The 14,236-nt window shown below is 39.3% G+C and overlaps 1 protein-coding gene across 1 annotated transcript; it reads right to left on the bottom strand.

The window, feature by feature from the left end:
- Positions 1 to 6,315: 6,315 nt before the first annotated feature.
- ISCA2 (iron-sulfur cluster assembly 2) lies at positions 6,316 to 13,815 on the bottom strand. Its single transcript, XM_032222074.1, has 4 exons — positions 13,744 to 13,815; positions 10,016 to 10,181; positions 7,588 to 7,703; positions 6,316 to 6,783 (listed from the first exon to the last, which is right to left on the bottom strand). Exons 1-4 carry the CDS (start codon positions 13,809 to 13,811, stop codon positions 6,609 to 6,611), a joined length of 525 nt encoding a protein of 174 aa, XP_032077965.1. The 5' UTR covers positions 13,812 to 13,815; the 3' UTR covers positions 6,316 to 6,608.
- Positions 13,816 to 14,236: the final 421 nt, after the last annotated feature.

A 14,236-nucleotide genomic window follows, 5' to 3' on the forward strand; every position in this document is an offset into this window, starting at 1 on the left:
TGTTACTGGAAAGATGCAGATTGACAATGAAAGTTGGTTAAAAAAATAGTTTTTTTATTATTGGTGATTAATAAGTAGGAACTTTGTAACTCCTAGATTGTTTGTTATTAAATGTTTACTCGCTAACAATTCATTAACCATAAATAATAATAATGAAATGATAATGGATACAGCGTAATGATATATACATGTATTGACAATTTAGTAAAAGAAATTTGGATATAAATTGTAAATTGTGACTTGGGAAAAAGACCTATAAATGTTATTAACAAATTTTCATTTAGATCTTATAAAGATGTAAGGTTTTTTGGGGGGGTGGGAGCCCTAATGAGCGGAGATGGGGCATAAATAGTAAATGATTTTAGCCACTTATAATAACAACAAGGAAATTTTAATAGTCATTGTTTAACAATATATGCATGCTATGGTATTGGCTAAAGTAATTTAGATATAAACATTAGTCAGTGAGTTGGAAAAAAGGGGGGGGAGGCTTAAAAATTTTATTTATTGACTTTTACTTAAAAGATACTATAAAAGTGTAATGTTATTGGAGGAATTTTTGAAATAGCTAATGAATGCCATTATGTGGTTGTGTCTTTAAGTATGAATGATTTGAGGTAAAGCATGTTCAAATAATTGTAGTCAAATGAGAATTGTGGTACATTGATAGTAAGATATACAAAGTTTTTTGACTTAAAGTGTATAATCTAATATGAACTATAAATAATGACTGTGGAAGAAATGCACGAAAGCTATCTGTAACCAATCGATACGCTTTCTACAAGATGCAGTGAAGGATGATTCTTTTTTGTGTTTTTGTTCAGTTAAAATTACCCCCCCCCCCAAAAAAAAACCAATCACAACACCAAAGGAAGAATGGGATGATCTGGCTTCAGACACCTCCCCTTACACCCCCCTCTGTCATAGCGCAAGTTTGATTCAGTGTTGTTGTTGTTGTTGTTAGTTTAAAAAAGGAGGAGTTACAAAAAAAGATAGTGATAGCTGCAGTTTTTGGAAGAAGCACCTAGGATTTCTTTCCACTTCCCTTTGTTCTGCAAATTCAGCCTTCACAAAATTGGGAAAGACTATAGTGAGCTGGAATGTCCTAGCACTATTGCACTAATCCAGTTATCCAGTGATAAATGTCTATGGAGATTCTCAGCCATCCAGGTCATGGTTATCCCAAAGGTGCTTTTTCAAGAGGCAACTGGACTTTCTGGTTTTTCTTTGAAGATGTTTTGCTTCTCATCCAAGAAGCTTCTTCCATTCCTTTCCTTGCATTACCCACCATCCAGTCAGAGCTGAAGAAGCTTCTTGGATGAGAAGCAAAATGTCTTCAAAGAAAAACCAAAAAGTCCACTTGCCGCCTGAAAAAGCACCTTTGGGTTATCCGGTGATACAATTCTTTTACCTTTTAAAAGTATCAAAGTTTCCCTCAAGTCTACTAGAATCCTAGTTACTACAAGTAGCCCTTGACGTACAATTACAACTGAGCCCAACATTTATGTTCCTAAGTGACAAATTTGTTAAGTGACTTTTGCCCTCAAATGAACTCCCCGTGGAGATTCAGACCCTCACCCCTGTCCAGGCCTTCCGGAAAGCCGTCAAAACCTGGCTGTGCCGGCAGGCCTGGGGTTGATGAGTTCCCCTCCCCTCTCGACTTGTATGGCCGTATGACTCTTGTGTATTTTAATTGTATGTAGTGTGTTTGTATCCCCTTTCCCCTTTTGAGTTGTTCGCCGCCCTGAGTCCCTCCCGGAGAAGGGCGGCATACAAATAAATTAAATCTGAATCTGCCCCATTTTACAACTTTTTTGCCACATTTTTTAAGTTGAAGCACTGCAGTTGTTAAATTAGTAACGTAGTTGTTAAGTGAATCTGGTTTCCCCAGATTCTGGGGCTTTGCTGATCAGAAGGTTGCAAAAGGGGATTGCATAACCCCAGGACACTGCAACAGTCATAAATATGAGCCAGTTGTCAAGCATCCAAATGTAAATCAAGTGAACATGGGGATGCTGGGCTATAACAACTTTGCATAGTATTTTGCAAAAGTTGAAAATAAAGCACCCTAAATTCCTAAAACTCAACAAAATAATTCTGGTCGCATCTATGTGTATATTTTACCACTAAGTTTGTGTCATTCCCCCATTTTTTATGGTTTTCAAATGACTCAAAAATTACATCCCACAAAATATTAAGTATAGATTTCAGCCACAAAAATGCCCATTCTTATTTTTTGACTTAGCATGAGTGAACGCAAGGCACACAATTAAAATTCAATAATTCTGAGTCAAGGAATGTACAGAGGACCTAAAGAGAATTCACAGCCCTACAGCCCTACACTCTTAGTTATCTCAAGCTGTGTTTACTTCATCAGGATATTTAGAGCTAGTGGGAAGTAATTTTCTGTACAGCTGTACATTTGGGATTTAAAAATCCTTGCCAATCTACTATAAATTGCTGACTAATTTACTCCCAGACTCAGATCTACCTTCTGCTCAAGTTATTTAGACCACAGAAAATAATTTGCTTTTGCTCTGGGCTGCTCAACTCTATGTTGAATGTAGTAGCAAGAACAGACACATTTTTTCCTTTGGATTTACAGGCCAAAGAAGGGGTTAAGATATTTTTAAATCAAAGAGACCATTATACCTGAATAAGTAATAGTGTCTTTAAACTTCAATAACATTTGAACCAAAACCAACCTGAGAATATTCTAAAGGCACAACTTGAAAATCTATTCCTCGGGGTCACTACACCCTTTTAAAGCATGAAGATTGCAGACACATCTCTTTTACTGAAGTGTATTTAAATTATAAAAAGGGCATGCGATTGTCAGAGATTATGGTACATAGAAAAAGGTGTGTGTGTATGTGTGTGTACGTGTGTGTGTGTGTGTGTGTGTGTGTGTGTGTACATGAGCACATGCATAAACACATGTAAAATATTTCATGATACTTTTAACCAGAACAAAATGCAAAAGGTATCTAGAATTGAAAATTAGGGAATCTCTGAGTACGTTCAGAAATCAATTTGTTAGCTACCTGAATTAAACAATAGCACGTGAATTCACTTCTAATTACTCTGAGAGTCATAACCTTTTGGAGGTCTACTGCACATTTTATTAGATCTATTGCTTTTTTACTCACCTTCGGTGTGTACATTTGCATCAGTCTATATCTGCACAAAGTATCACTATAAAGTTGATGTCATGTCTGTTTTTTACATTTTGAGAACAGCTCAGCAAATCTAATTAAAATCATGGATTTTCAATATAATTTAAACATTATGCCCGTTTTTTTTCTTTCCATTTAGTAAATGGAATAGTATCAAATATTTACAGGTGTAGAAATGCCTTAGAAACAAAAACAACTCTTTACTGCACTTAGACAATTTGGGAATGTTAAAATCAAAGCTTCTTTTCTTTAAAAAAAACCCATCCTTAGTGCTTTTTTTGATAATAACTAGCATAATTTGCCTCCAGGTTACTTTTCTGATATTTAACATATGTAGTAATTTTAGCTCCATAGTTTTGCATTTTGGGATACCACAGTCACCTTTTAAGCAAGCACCAAACAAAGCTTTTTCCATGTTGCAGTAGATGAAGAAGTATCTGAGATTTTCCTTGTTAAGACATTATCTAAACAATGCTACATTTCTCTACTACTTTTCACCCGAAAAACCAGTAATAGCACATTTTCTTAGTGCTCTTTGTCCATTTGTATCACAAAGGGTAAGGCTGCCCTCTAGTGAAGCCTTGCAATAATTGAGCAGGTAATATGTATATTTGGATCTCCTGGGACATTAAACCAGAGCACTGAGGAAGAAACGTACCCTCCTCCATGCTCTTGTAGAAATATCTGAAGTACTATTATGTAAATCAAAATCTGGTTCATTTAATTTTCCTTGACTGGGGGAAATTAACATACTCATCCCCAAACCTTTCAGAAAAAGGAGTTAGCAGCATTTTTTTTTTCAAATTCACTATGGAAGCACAGCAGACCAATTCTTTATCTAGATTTTCCCCCTTCAATACTTTTTAAAACCCTAATTTCCCTTAAAAGAGATTATGTTTCAAGTAAGTATTTAATACCTTCATTAAATTATTTGGACAGATGCATCAGAAAATTTATCATACAATCTGCTCTTTGCATAATGGTATCTGATTTCTGCATGCTGATAAAAAAATGAGACATACTAAAAAGCAAAACAAAAGAAAATGTAAGTGAATATTTTGAAATAGGTGCAGCCCCAAATCCCTTGAGCAGCTACAATGCCAAATTGTTTCCTGCTGTTTTGAAGTGTGCTTGTGTGTGTGTATGTGTGTGTGTGTGTGTGTGTGTGTGTGTGTGTGTGTGTGTGTACGCACCTGCACTCAAAAGTCAGTATTGACTTCTGCTAACTGTCTTGGCAAGACCCTGACTTGTCTTGGCAAGATAAGTGCTTTGCCATTGCCTACTTCCTGGGCTGAGAAGGCATGACTGGCCCGAGGTCACCCAGCATACTTTTTGCCTAAGATAGGACTAGAACCCATGGTCTCCTGGTTTCTAGGCTGGTGCCTTACACTCTATACCCATGATAACGAACCTATGGTATGCCTAGGTGGCATGCAGAGCCATCTCTGCAGGCACGCGAGTCGTTGCCCAGGTCAGCTCTACTGCGCATTTGCGTGTGCCTTCCATTGGCCAGCTGATTTTCGGGTCTCTGCGGGCAGATGAGTGCGCATGCACGCGGGGGAGGGGTGTCACCCACGTGTGGGTGTGGGCTTCAGGGAGGCCTCCTGGAACCAAAAACAGGGCGATGGGGGGTCTGGCTGTTCTATACCAAACTGGTTTTGGAGTAGAAACTTTTAAAAAAATACATAGCAACAGCAGAAAGGATTCTCCCTGTGTTGTAAGAAGGCTCTTCTGAGGAAAAAAAAATCAACAGAAGGGATGCCTCAGAATGAGATCATCCAAAACAATTCCCCCATCTTTCAAAGTTCTAGGACAGCGATGGCGAACCTGTTTTGGCTTGCGTGCCATAAGTGGGGGGAGCACAGGGGGGGGTCGTGTGTGCCGCACCCATAATGCAATGTGCAACCTCCCCCCCAGTGCACATGCATGCACTACAGGCGCTCCCTCCCCCATTCTTTGCATACTTCTTTCGTCCTCCCCAGGCTCCAGAGGTTTTATAGGAGCCTGGGGAGGGCGAAAACAACTTCCATTTCATTTCATTTCATTTCATTAATTTGTATGCCGCCCACTCTCAAAGATACTCAGGGCAGCTTACAAGTAAAAAAGGGGAAGGGTAGGACATACAAAAACAAGACAACATTAAAAGATCACAACATTCACAACTTAGGATGAGGCTGGACAAATTCAACAGCTCCAGGCCTGCTGGAACAGCCAGGTCTTGGTTGCTTTGTGGAAGGCCGGAAGGGTAGTAAGGGTCTGGATCTCCACGGGGAGACCGTTCCATAGGGCCGAAGCAGCAACAGAGAAGGCCCTCCCCCGGGGGGTCGCCAGCCGACATTGACCGGCAGATGGAATCCGGAAGAGGCCTAATCTGTGCGATCTTATAGGCCTCAGGGAGGTAATTGGCAGGAGGCGGTCTCTCAAGTATCTAGGTCCGATACCATGTAGGGCTTCCCCCATCCTCCCGGATGCCCTCCAGAGGCTTCAGGGACATTCAGGAGGTTTCCCTGAAGCCTCCAGAGCAGTCAAAACGACCCTCCGAGCAAACCGGAAGTCCATTCCCAAACTTCTGATTTGCCCATAGGGCCGTTTTTCTGTGGTCCGGAGGCTTCAGGGAAGCTCATGAAGCCTCCAGAGGGCCTCCCGGGGGGGGGGGAAGCTCTTTTCGCCCTCCCCAGACTCCTATAAAGCCTCTGGAGCCTGGGGAGGGCGAAAAATGGCTTTAAAAAAGGATGAACTCAGCTGGCTGGTGCGCATGCCCTCACAAATGGCTCCATGTGCCACCTGTGGCACGCGTGCCATAGGTTCGCCATCACTGTTCTAGGATAAAAGAAAAACTATATGCTGTTGCCAAATTCTCTTAATAAAGCCAGATAATAAATACAAGAGCTGGCTAACTAGTCAAGGGAGCGGGGGAGGAAATGCTTGTTTTACTGTAATCAAGAATTGGAGCAAACTATATTATGCAGAGAACCTCTCCTGCCCCTTCATCAAAACCCTGGTGATTTTTCCATGCAGGCATGTCTATTTATTGTTGTATGCTCAGCCTCAGTTTATATAGAAACCTTCCTTGGCTATGCAAACCACATTCACACAAATCTCATTATATAGCACTGTAAACAACTGGAAGGTTTTAAAATAAAATTAAAAAATCAGAAAATATTTTAATAAATAAATAGTTCATGGCATCACAGCAGAAGCTGATTGCTTAGATCTGTCCTCTAAAGCAAAGACTCACAGATACCAAATGAGATTAATTCATTTTACATTCAGGCTTGGATAAATCAGTTCTTGACTAAGTCTTGGCTAAGATACTTTCTTTCATCATGCAGTATCACAGACTAAACCAGTTATTCCGCTGAATTGGAGAACAGGAAAAATAACAATAAAAGGAACTTTTCTTCATCATTCAATCCACCTGGAATAGTTCGATCAGAGTTTAACTGAGAAAGATGATCCACAAGAACAACCTTGTTCTGCCTGTGGATTGTTCACTACTTGGAACGAGCTGCGAATTAGCTCCTGGTTGAAGTCCACCATTGCTCCTTTCACAAAGCTTAAGCTGTCCAAGTCCACAATCACTCTGGCACCGCCTTTCTCAAAAACTCTGGAAAAGGAGCACAGATAATATGTCATGGCATTTGCACCAATCCAAAATACTTTAGCAGTAGTTTTAAACTCCGGTTCATGTGTAAACAAAACCTTCAGGGGAGGCTGGAAATCTTTTAGGAATCTTGTCCAATTACCCTAAACTTTGTTTACAATTTGTTGTTGTGTTATTTTTAATTGTTTTGGGCAGTGATTAAATTCATTTTTTTTTACTACCGGTTCTGTGGGCGTGGTTTGGTGGGCGTGGCAGGGGAAGTATACTGCAAAATCCCCATTCCAACCCCACTCTGGGGCCAGCCAGAGGTGGTATATGCCGGTTCTCCGAACTACTAAAAATTTCCGCTACCAGTTCTCCAGAACCTGCTGAATTTCACCCCTGGTTTTGAGTCATCTAGAGATACATGTTTAGAAATGAATATTTTATAGTAATATAAAGGCTACCTGACTAGAGCAGTGAAAAGAGAGCTCAAAACAACTTAAATTGAGTCTCCTCTATCCGATTTTATTCATCAGTCTCACCCTATGAAGTAGAATAGGCTGAGAAAGAACGACTGGCTCAAAGTCACCCAAGGGTGCTGCACATTTGTGTAAGGACTTGGCTCTGGTGTATTCAGGTCCAATACTTTCCCCTTCCCATAATTAAATGTATTTTGCTAAAAATCCTAGAAATGATATGTATGTGTCCAACAGCAGGGAACAGTAAAATATGAATTTGGGGGCAAAGGAACTGTTATTCAACCACCATCCTTCTTTGTTCTACAATTCTCTCATCTGTCACAGGCAGTTTAATCTATGTGCTCACCTGTCATCAGAATTGACAACTGTATCCAAGGAAAATTTGTATTGGAAACCTGAACAACCACCTCCTTCTACCTGCAGCCTGAGAAACTCAGAGCCTTCTGCAATCTCCAACAGCCTCTGTCAATACAGAAATGCAAACATTTGTGAACAATGCTTACTATCCATTTGAATTAAACTATTAATGGCTTCAAAGGAATGGTGAGCACAAAAACAGAGTTCAGGTACAGAATGCACAGCAAAATTATGCCAATCAGACAGGCAGCATTTTTTTTTCGCCACATATTCTATGTGCCTCATCTAGTAAGTGAAAGTCTCAAGGTAGAACTAAATAGCAGAATCAACTTTTATAACCCTTTGTTGCCTTGAACTAAAACCAAACCAAACTTTGTCCTCTGTTTGATCAGTTGAATCAAACCTGTGTGGTAGTTAAAGCAATTACAAGGCTTATTGTAGTTTATTCACATATGTCAAGGGATTTTGTTTGAGAAAGCACAGTAAAACAAGTGTATGGCTTATAGTTATACCATGCAATAAACATTTATTTTTACACCAAACTAGTTGTGACCTGCCAATAGCAAGCAGAGCTGGTAGCAGATTCGGACGTGAGGAGGTTGGGAAGAAACATGGGCCAGTCCTGGTCTGGGGAAGGCTCTGATGAGGGCTCTGTGTCAAAGGCAAAGAGTGGGGCAAAGCCGTATGCAAGTTATCAGCTGCCTTCAGAGTCAGACATCAGTGAGGCAGATAAACAGCTAGAGCCTATTCCCAGTGAGCGCATGCATAGAGTTGCCAGACGAAGGGAACAGCTAAAGAACAGGGGGCAACTTGAGAGTAAGACCACAGGTGGATGATGAATGGCCCCTTCCAGAGGAAATAAAAGAGGAGCGAAAGGGGAGTGGAGTTTGCAGGAGACAATTAGTTTGCTTAATTGGTTCATGACTCTCCGAGACTCCTTGCCAAGTTTTGCAGATTTGGCATGTCAGCTCTCCAAGCCAGATAAGGTCTGTAACTGTAAATCCTCCCTTGAAATACTTTACTGGATGTGAATGAGCAGAATTCATAGTAAATTAATAAAAGGGTTTTTGTAGGGACAAGGTGTTGCTCTTGGGAAGCATAGGTCAGAACACTAGTCAACCTTGAAGGTTATACTTCCTCAAAGTATTCTTTGATTTATCAAAGTGTAACAAGATGTCTCTTTATTCTTAAGCATGCAGTACAGGAAGTCCTTGATTTACAATCAAGGCACTAAAGAAGTGACTTACAGCCATTTTTCACCATTATAAGCATTGCGGAATCCCCATCAGTGGTGAGTTCCAGCAGGTACACCCCAGTACGGGCAGTATCAGTGCCTGCTGGAACATTGCTTTGGAGGGCTTACCCGCCCGCGTTCCTTACCTATATTTGAGCCAACTGGGCCACTTGCGCACACACATGTAGCATACAGCACCTGCGCAATGCTCCGCTGAGCAGCTGGAGCGTCACAGGGCAGTGGGTACACATGCGTGCGCAGCATGCACGTGGTGGATGCCCGGTCCCGTCACAGCGTACTGGTTGCGACAGGGTCCAGAACCCTCCACTGATCCCCATGGTCATGTGACTAAAATTCAAATGCTTGCAGTTGACTCCTATTTATAACAGTTACAGTGTCCCAGGTTCATGTGACCACAGTTTACAACCTTCTGACAGGCAAAGTAAATGGGGAAGCCAGATTCATTTAACAACCATCGTAGTGGTAACTTAACAACTGGTAACGAAGGTCATAAAATGGGAAAAAACTCACTTAACTATCTTGCTTAGCAACAAACATTTTGGGCTCAAGTGTGGTCGTAAGTCAAGGACCAGCTGCATTATATTTAACTTTCTTTTTCTTGTCCTCTGCTAAAACAAATGTTTTGAAACTTGTGTCCTTTAGAGATTGAAAATAACTACAAATTGCAGTCACCCCAGTTACACATAATCACACCAGTTTCATATAGTTATATACACAATTTATATTGTAGCTATGCTGCAGAGGCTTTTAATTCAGCATCCGAGGTGGGTAAGAATACTCTGGATGTGACTTAGGAATATATTTACTGGCTATTCCTTATGGATCAGTGTCTATGGTGGGGTGAGAGGGGGCAGCTCAGAAAAATAAATATTCTTATTACCTAAATACATTACTTTCCTGAGCTTCAGCTGTCTCAGAATATTATCCTATTAAGATGTTAAGGACCAATGTCCCTGTGAAAATCCAAATAATCCTTGCTGTTTTCAAATGTAAATATTGCATACCTCTGAACTGAGTCAAACATACTTTTACATCTATATTTCTCTATGACGGATTCATAAAATGGTGCATTATGTGGGCATAACAATCAGCACTGTATTGCACTGTACTCCTGGAGGCATCCAATGGCTACGTAGGTCTAGGGACATCCAGGGAATCGTACCTTCACACAGCTCTCACTGAGATAGATCTGCCCATTACTAGAATAAGTTTGGGTTTCTCCAGAGGCAGAGGATGCTATCCACTGTGTTCTTATCCTTGACATACAAGCTCTGTTTTTCATGGCACAGAATGGACTTCTCATTAACTGCCAGATAGCAAGAGAACAGCTACATGGAAAAGATAAGAATGGAATGTCCTTGTTAGAGAAAAAAATAAAAATTAGACTGATAATACAAAAATTGATGACAGTACAAAAGTCATGAAGAAAGGAGATAAGACAAATATAAACAAGAAGCTCGAAACCTCAGGGTCAGCTAGCATGCAGAGACTAGAATGGCGAGAACTATGGCCTAAATACTAAAGTTGTAGACCCTTAAAAAGCCTCCGTGACACCATTTTGATGCATAGACATCGGATAAAAACATGATTCCCATTTATTGTGATGCAAACCTCATCCTTTTATACTTGCATCCTTTTCTCAGAATTTTAATTAGCATTTATTGTAATATAAAATACAAATGAAAATAAAGATCAGAAGAAAAAGGGGGAAAGTGTGCAAGGAAAAAAAGAAAACCAATGATCTCCAACTCTTTTCAGTGCAGTAGAATACAAAATACAGTTAGAGCCTACATTTTTCATTTTATATTTCTAATATTGCTATAGGTTTTTTTTAATTTACTTGGATCCTGAACATCAGATGCAAGTGTCATTTCCCCTGTTCTGATGTAAAATAAATCCCTTCCTTGGATGATATAACAAATGCTGTTAAATTGTGGGAGGTTGTATGCCTTTCTGTGTGAAAAAGAAGGTAGGAAGGAAAGCTAATGATATGAATTCCTTGTTTGCTAGCCATTTACTTAATAGGAAAGGGAAAAGGATTTTTTTCCCTTTGTGTAAAAGAAAATAACTGCTGTAAATGTACTCTGAATATATATTTAAAGTCTAAACAGCTATGTTCAATGATATGATGTTCAAGCACTATTAAACATCACCAGGTTTGGGAATAACTCTTTAAGGGTTATGTATACCCTAGGGGAGATTAATTTTATGCATTTCATTCTGTGCTGTTCTTCCTATATTTATTCCACAACGAAGGCTTTTTATGAACTAAGTATTGGTAAACTTATTTGCTTTGTAAATAACCTTGGGGGAAGTCATAGCTATCTTTTTTTTCAACAGCTATAAAAATTATTGTAGCAATATCTGTGATAGGACAAGCTGTGGCCTACAATAATTTCATCACAATTTTAATAGTTTTCCTGAAATAAAATAGCTACCTATGAACCTTACAGAGAGAATGGTATACTGTTAACTGAAATGAGCAGTGATTTTTTAAAAATCTGTTCTCTCTCATTGGACAACCTCAGATACATCAAAAACCAAACAACAATCTACAGTTATTTCTTCTACAGGTAGTCCTTGACTTACAACAGTTTGTTTAATGACTGTTCAACTTTACTGAAAATTGTGACTTATGACCGTTTTCCATAGTTACAATTTTGGCAACCTGCCCATGATCATGTGATCAAAATGCAGATGCTTGACAACTGGTTCATACTTAAGACCACTGTGTCCCAAGGTCATGTGATCACCATTTGCAACCTTCTGACAAGCAAAGTCAATAGGGAAACCACAATCACTTAATAACCATGTTGCTAACTTAACAACTGCAGTGATTCACTTAACAACTGTGGCGAGAAAAATCATAAAATGGGGAAAAACTAACTTAACAAATGTTTCACTTAACAACAGAAAGTTTGGCATTCATTGTGGTTGTAAGTCGAGGACTACCTGTAGTGTGCTACTGTCATTTACCATATGATTTGAATTTTGCTACTCTTAGCCTCAATACCATCTTCAGACAGTGAAACCTATAAGGTTAATAGTGCGAAAGAATGCTGGGTTTCAATTTTTATTAAATCTTTTGTGTTCTTCCTTGCACTATTTGATTGAACATCATCTTCGTGAAGATGTGTTATTACAGCTCAGTGTACAGGTGGACCTCAACTTAAGATCACAATAAAGCCCAAAATTTCTGTTGCTAATCGAAACATTTGTTAAGTCAATTTTCTCCTATATTAGGACCTTTCTTGCCAGTTGTTAAGTAAATCATCGCAGTTGTTAAGGTAGTAACATGGTTATTAAGCAAATTGCGTGACCCGTCAAAACCGCGGAGGACAAAATCGAGCTCGACGAAAGCGCCCATTTGACGTCATCACAGCGCGACAAAAAAATTAAAAATTGAAATAAAAATAAAATTAAAGCAAGCCGATTCACATAAAGGTAAGGGTTAGGTTTAGGTTTAGGGTTAGGTTAAGGGTTAGGTTTAGAGCGTTAGGGTTACGTTTAGCGTTAGATTTAGGGTTAGGTTAAGGGTTACGTTTAGGGTTAGGTTTAGGGTTAGGTTTGGGGGGGTTAGGGTAAGATTTTCGCTTTATTTTTACATTTTTCGATCACAGCGCGATGTTTTCGTCGCGCTGTGATGACGTCAAATGCGCGATTTTGTCCTCCACGGTTTTGTGGTGGAACCAGCAAATTGGGCTTCCCCATTGACTTGTAAGAAGGCCCCAAAAGGAGATCACATGACTTTGGGACACTGTAACAGTCTTAAATATAAGACAGTTGCCAAGCCTCTGAATTTTGATCACATGAGAATGGGGACAATGGTTGTGTGAAAAACAGCCATAAGTCACTTTTTCCAGTGCTGTTGTAACTGAATGTACTAAATAAACTGTTGTAAGTGAGGACTACCTGTATAGCCTTCCTGTGAGATAGTCCTTTCAGCCATAGATTTAACATTTCTAATGTATGTTGTCTAGTTGAAATTAAAAGCACTACAATTCATTTCACTTCATTTTAAAAATCGACAAGCATAGAAACAGATCTGAAACAAAGTTTTATATAGCTGGAAAAAAATGAAACATTGTACTGAAAGTACAATTCTATGAATGACACTATTGTTATTTTTAAAAAATCTGCAAAATAAGAAGAGGCTAACAATTTTGCATTTGGCTATGACTATGTTAACCTAACAATAGCTTAACGTTTCAAAGCATTGAATTGGCAGTATGTAAAATAAGCAATTAATTACAACTGGGTTAATATTTTTGTCTAAAGTTACAGGAGAACTGATTTCTTTTAGTATCTTTCAGATCTTACTGCATTTACATTTCACCCCACTTTAATTAATACAGAGTAGTGATCTAAAGACTTGGAATGCTATAAAACACTACTTATTCAATTTTATACATAGCAGAACATATACATTGCACTATAAAAGTGTGGGTCTTCAAGAAGATGCAGCTAAAGAGTTCAAGCTTTATGGATTTTACATCTATTAATTTCAACCCATCTCACTGTACATATAAATAATTATTATATTATATATTATATAATATTATATCTATCTAATATAACTCTATTAAGAAGCAAGAATTGTTTCTAAGCCTGAGATTCCCCCTCGCCCTATGGTTCCCTATTGAAATGAAAAGCCAGACCAATGGGGTTCATAAGCAGGGACAAAAATGCCCAAATCCTTCCTAGGGCTTTCCTTTCGCCTGCTTAAGAACACGCTATTATGACTCTCGAACTGGAAAGGCTGCTTGCCTACACGATGGAAATATTGAAAAACAAATTAATCCTGTTCCTCCACCCCCATCATATCAAGGCTGGGTGTGTGGAGTTAACATACTAACTCCTCGCACAAATAAATAAAATAAAAAATCCCACCTGCTCCGCCTGCAAGAGCTCAGCGCCCTAAAACTACCGAGCGCCGCGAGTGCCGCCATCTTCATCATTTCTTTCGCGTCGCTATTGGTGGAAACGTATCGTAAAGCTTCGTCACGCCAAACGCCAATTGGTCCGCGGCACTGAAGAGGCGGCTTCGCTAAGATCGAAAACAAGGATGAAGGCGGAGATGGAGTCACGTGGTCAGAAGTGAAGGCAAGGACAGTAGGGCGGAAGTAATTGGAGAATGCTGTTTATCGGCTGTTAAGTTAACGCCAGAGTCTTGTTTCTTTCCCTCCAGCATTACCCACTTGAAGATGGTCTTTGCAGCTGCTTTGTTTTCCCCTAAAATTCGTGCAATTGCTTAAAAAAACTCTATTCAGAACGTTTTTCTATTAAACATGTCTATCAAGATTTTTGCCAATTTTCTTGTTTTTAGGATTAATGACAGTCTGCAAATTACTAACTATTGCAGCATTATGAATAAATACATAAT

The sequence above is a fragment of the Thamnophis elegans genome, chromosome 1 (assembly GCF_009769535.1).
Source record: "Thamnophis elegans isolate rThaEle1 chromosome 1, rThaEle1.pri, whole genome shotgun sequence".
Classification (NCBI taxonomy): Eukaryota; Metazoa; Chordata; class Lepidosauria; order Squamata; family Colubridae; genus Thamnophis; species Thamnophis elegans.

Excerpts from the sequence above, each read along its gene's own strand:
- ISCA2 (XM_032222074.1), bottom strand. The coding sequence starts at position 13,811 with ATGATGAAGATGGCGGCACTCGCGGCGCTCGGTAGTTTTAGGGCGCTG. Across the intron at positions 10,182-13,743 it reads AGCTCTTGCAGGCGGAGCAG|CTGTTCTCTTGCTATCTGGC; the intron begins GTGGGATTTTTT and ends TTTTCCATGTAG. Across the intron at positions 7,704-10,015 it reads TCAGTGAGAGCTGTGTGAAG|AGGCTGTTGGAGATTGCAGA; the intron begins GTACGATTCCCT and ends CTGTATTGACAG.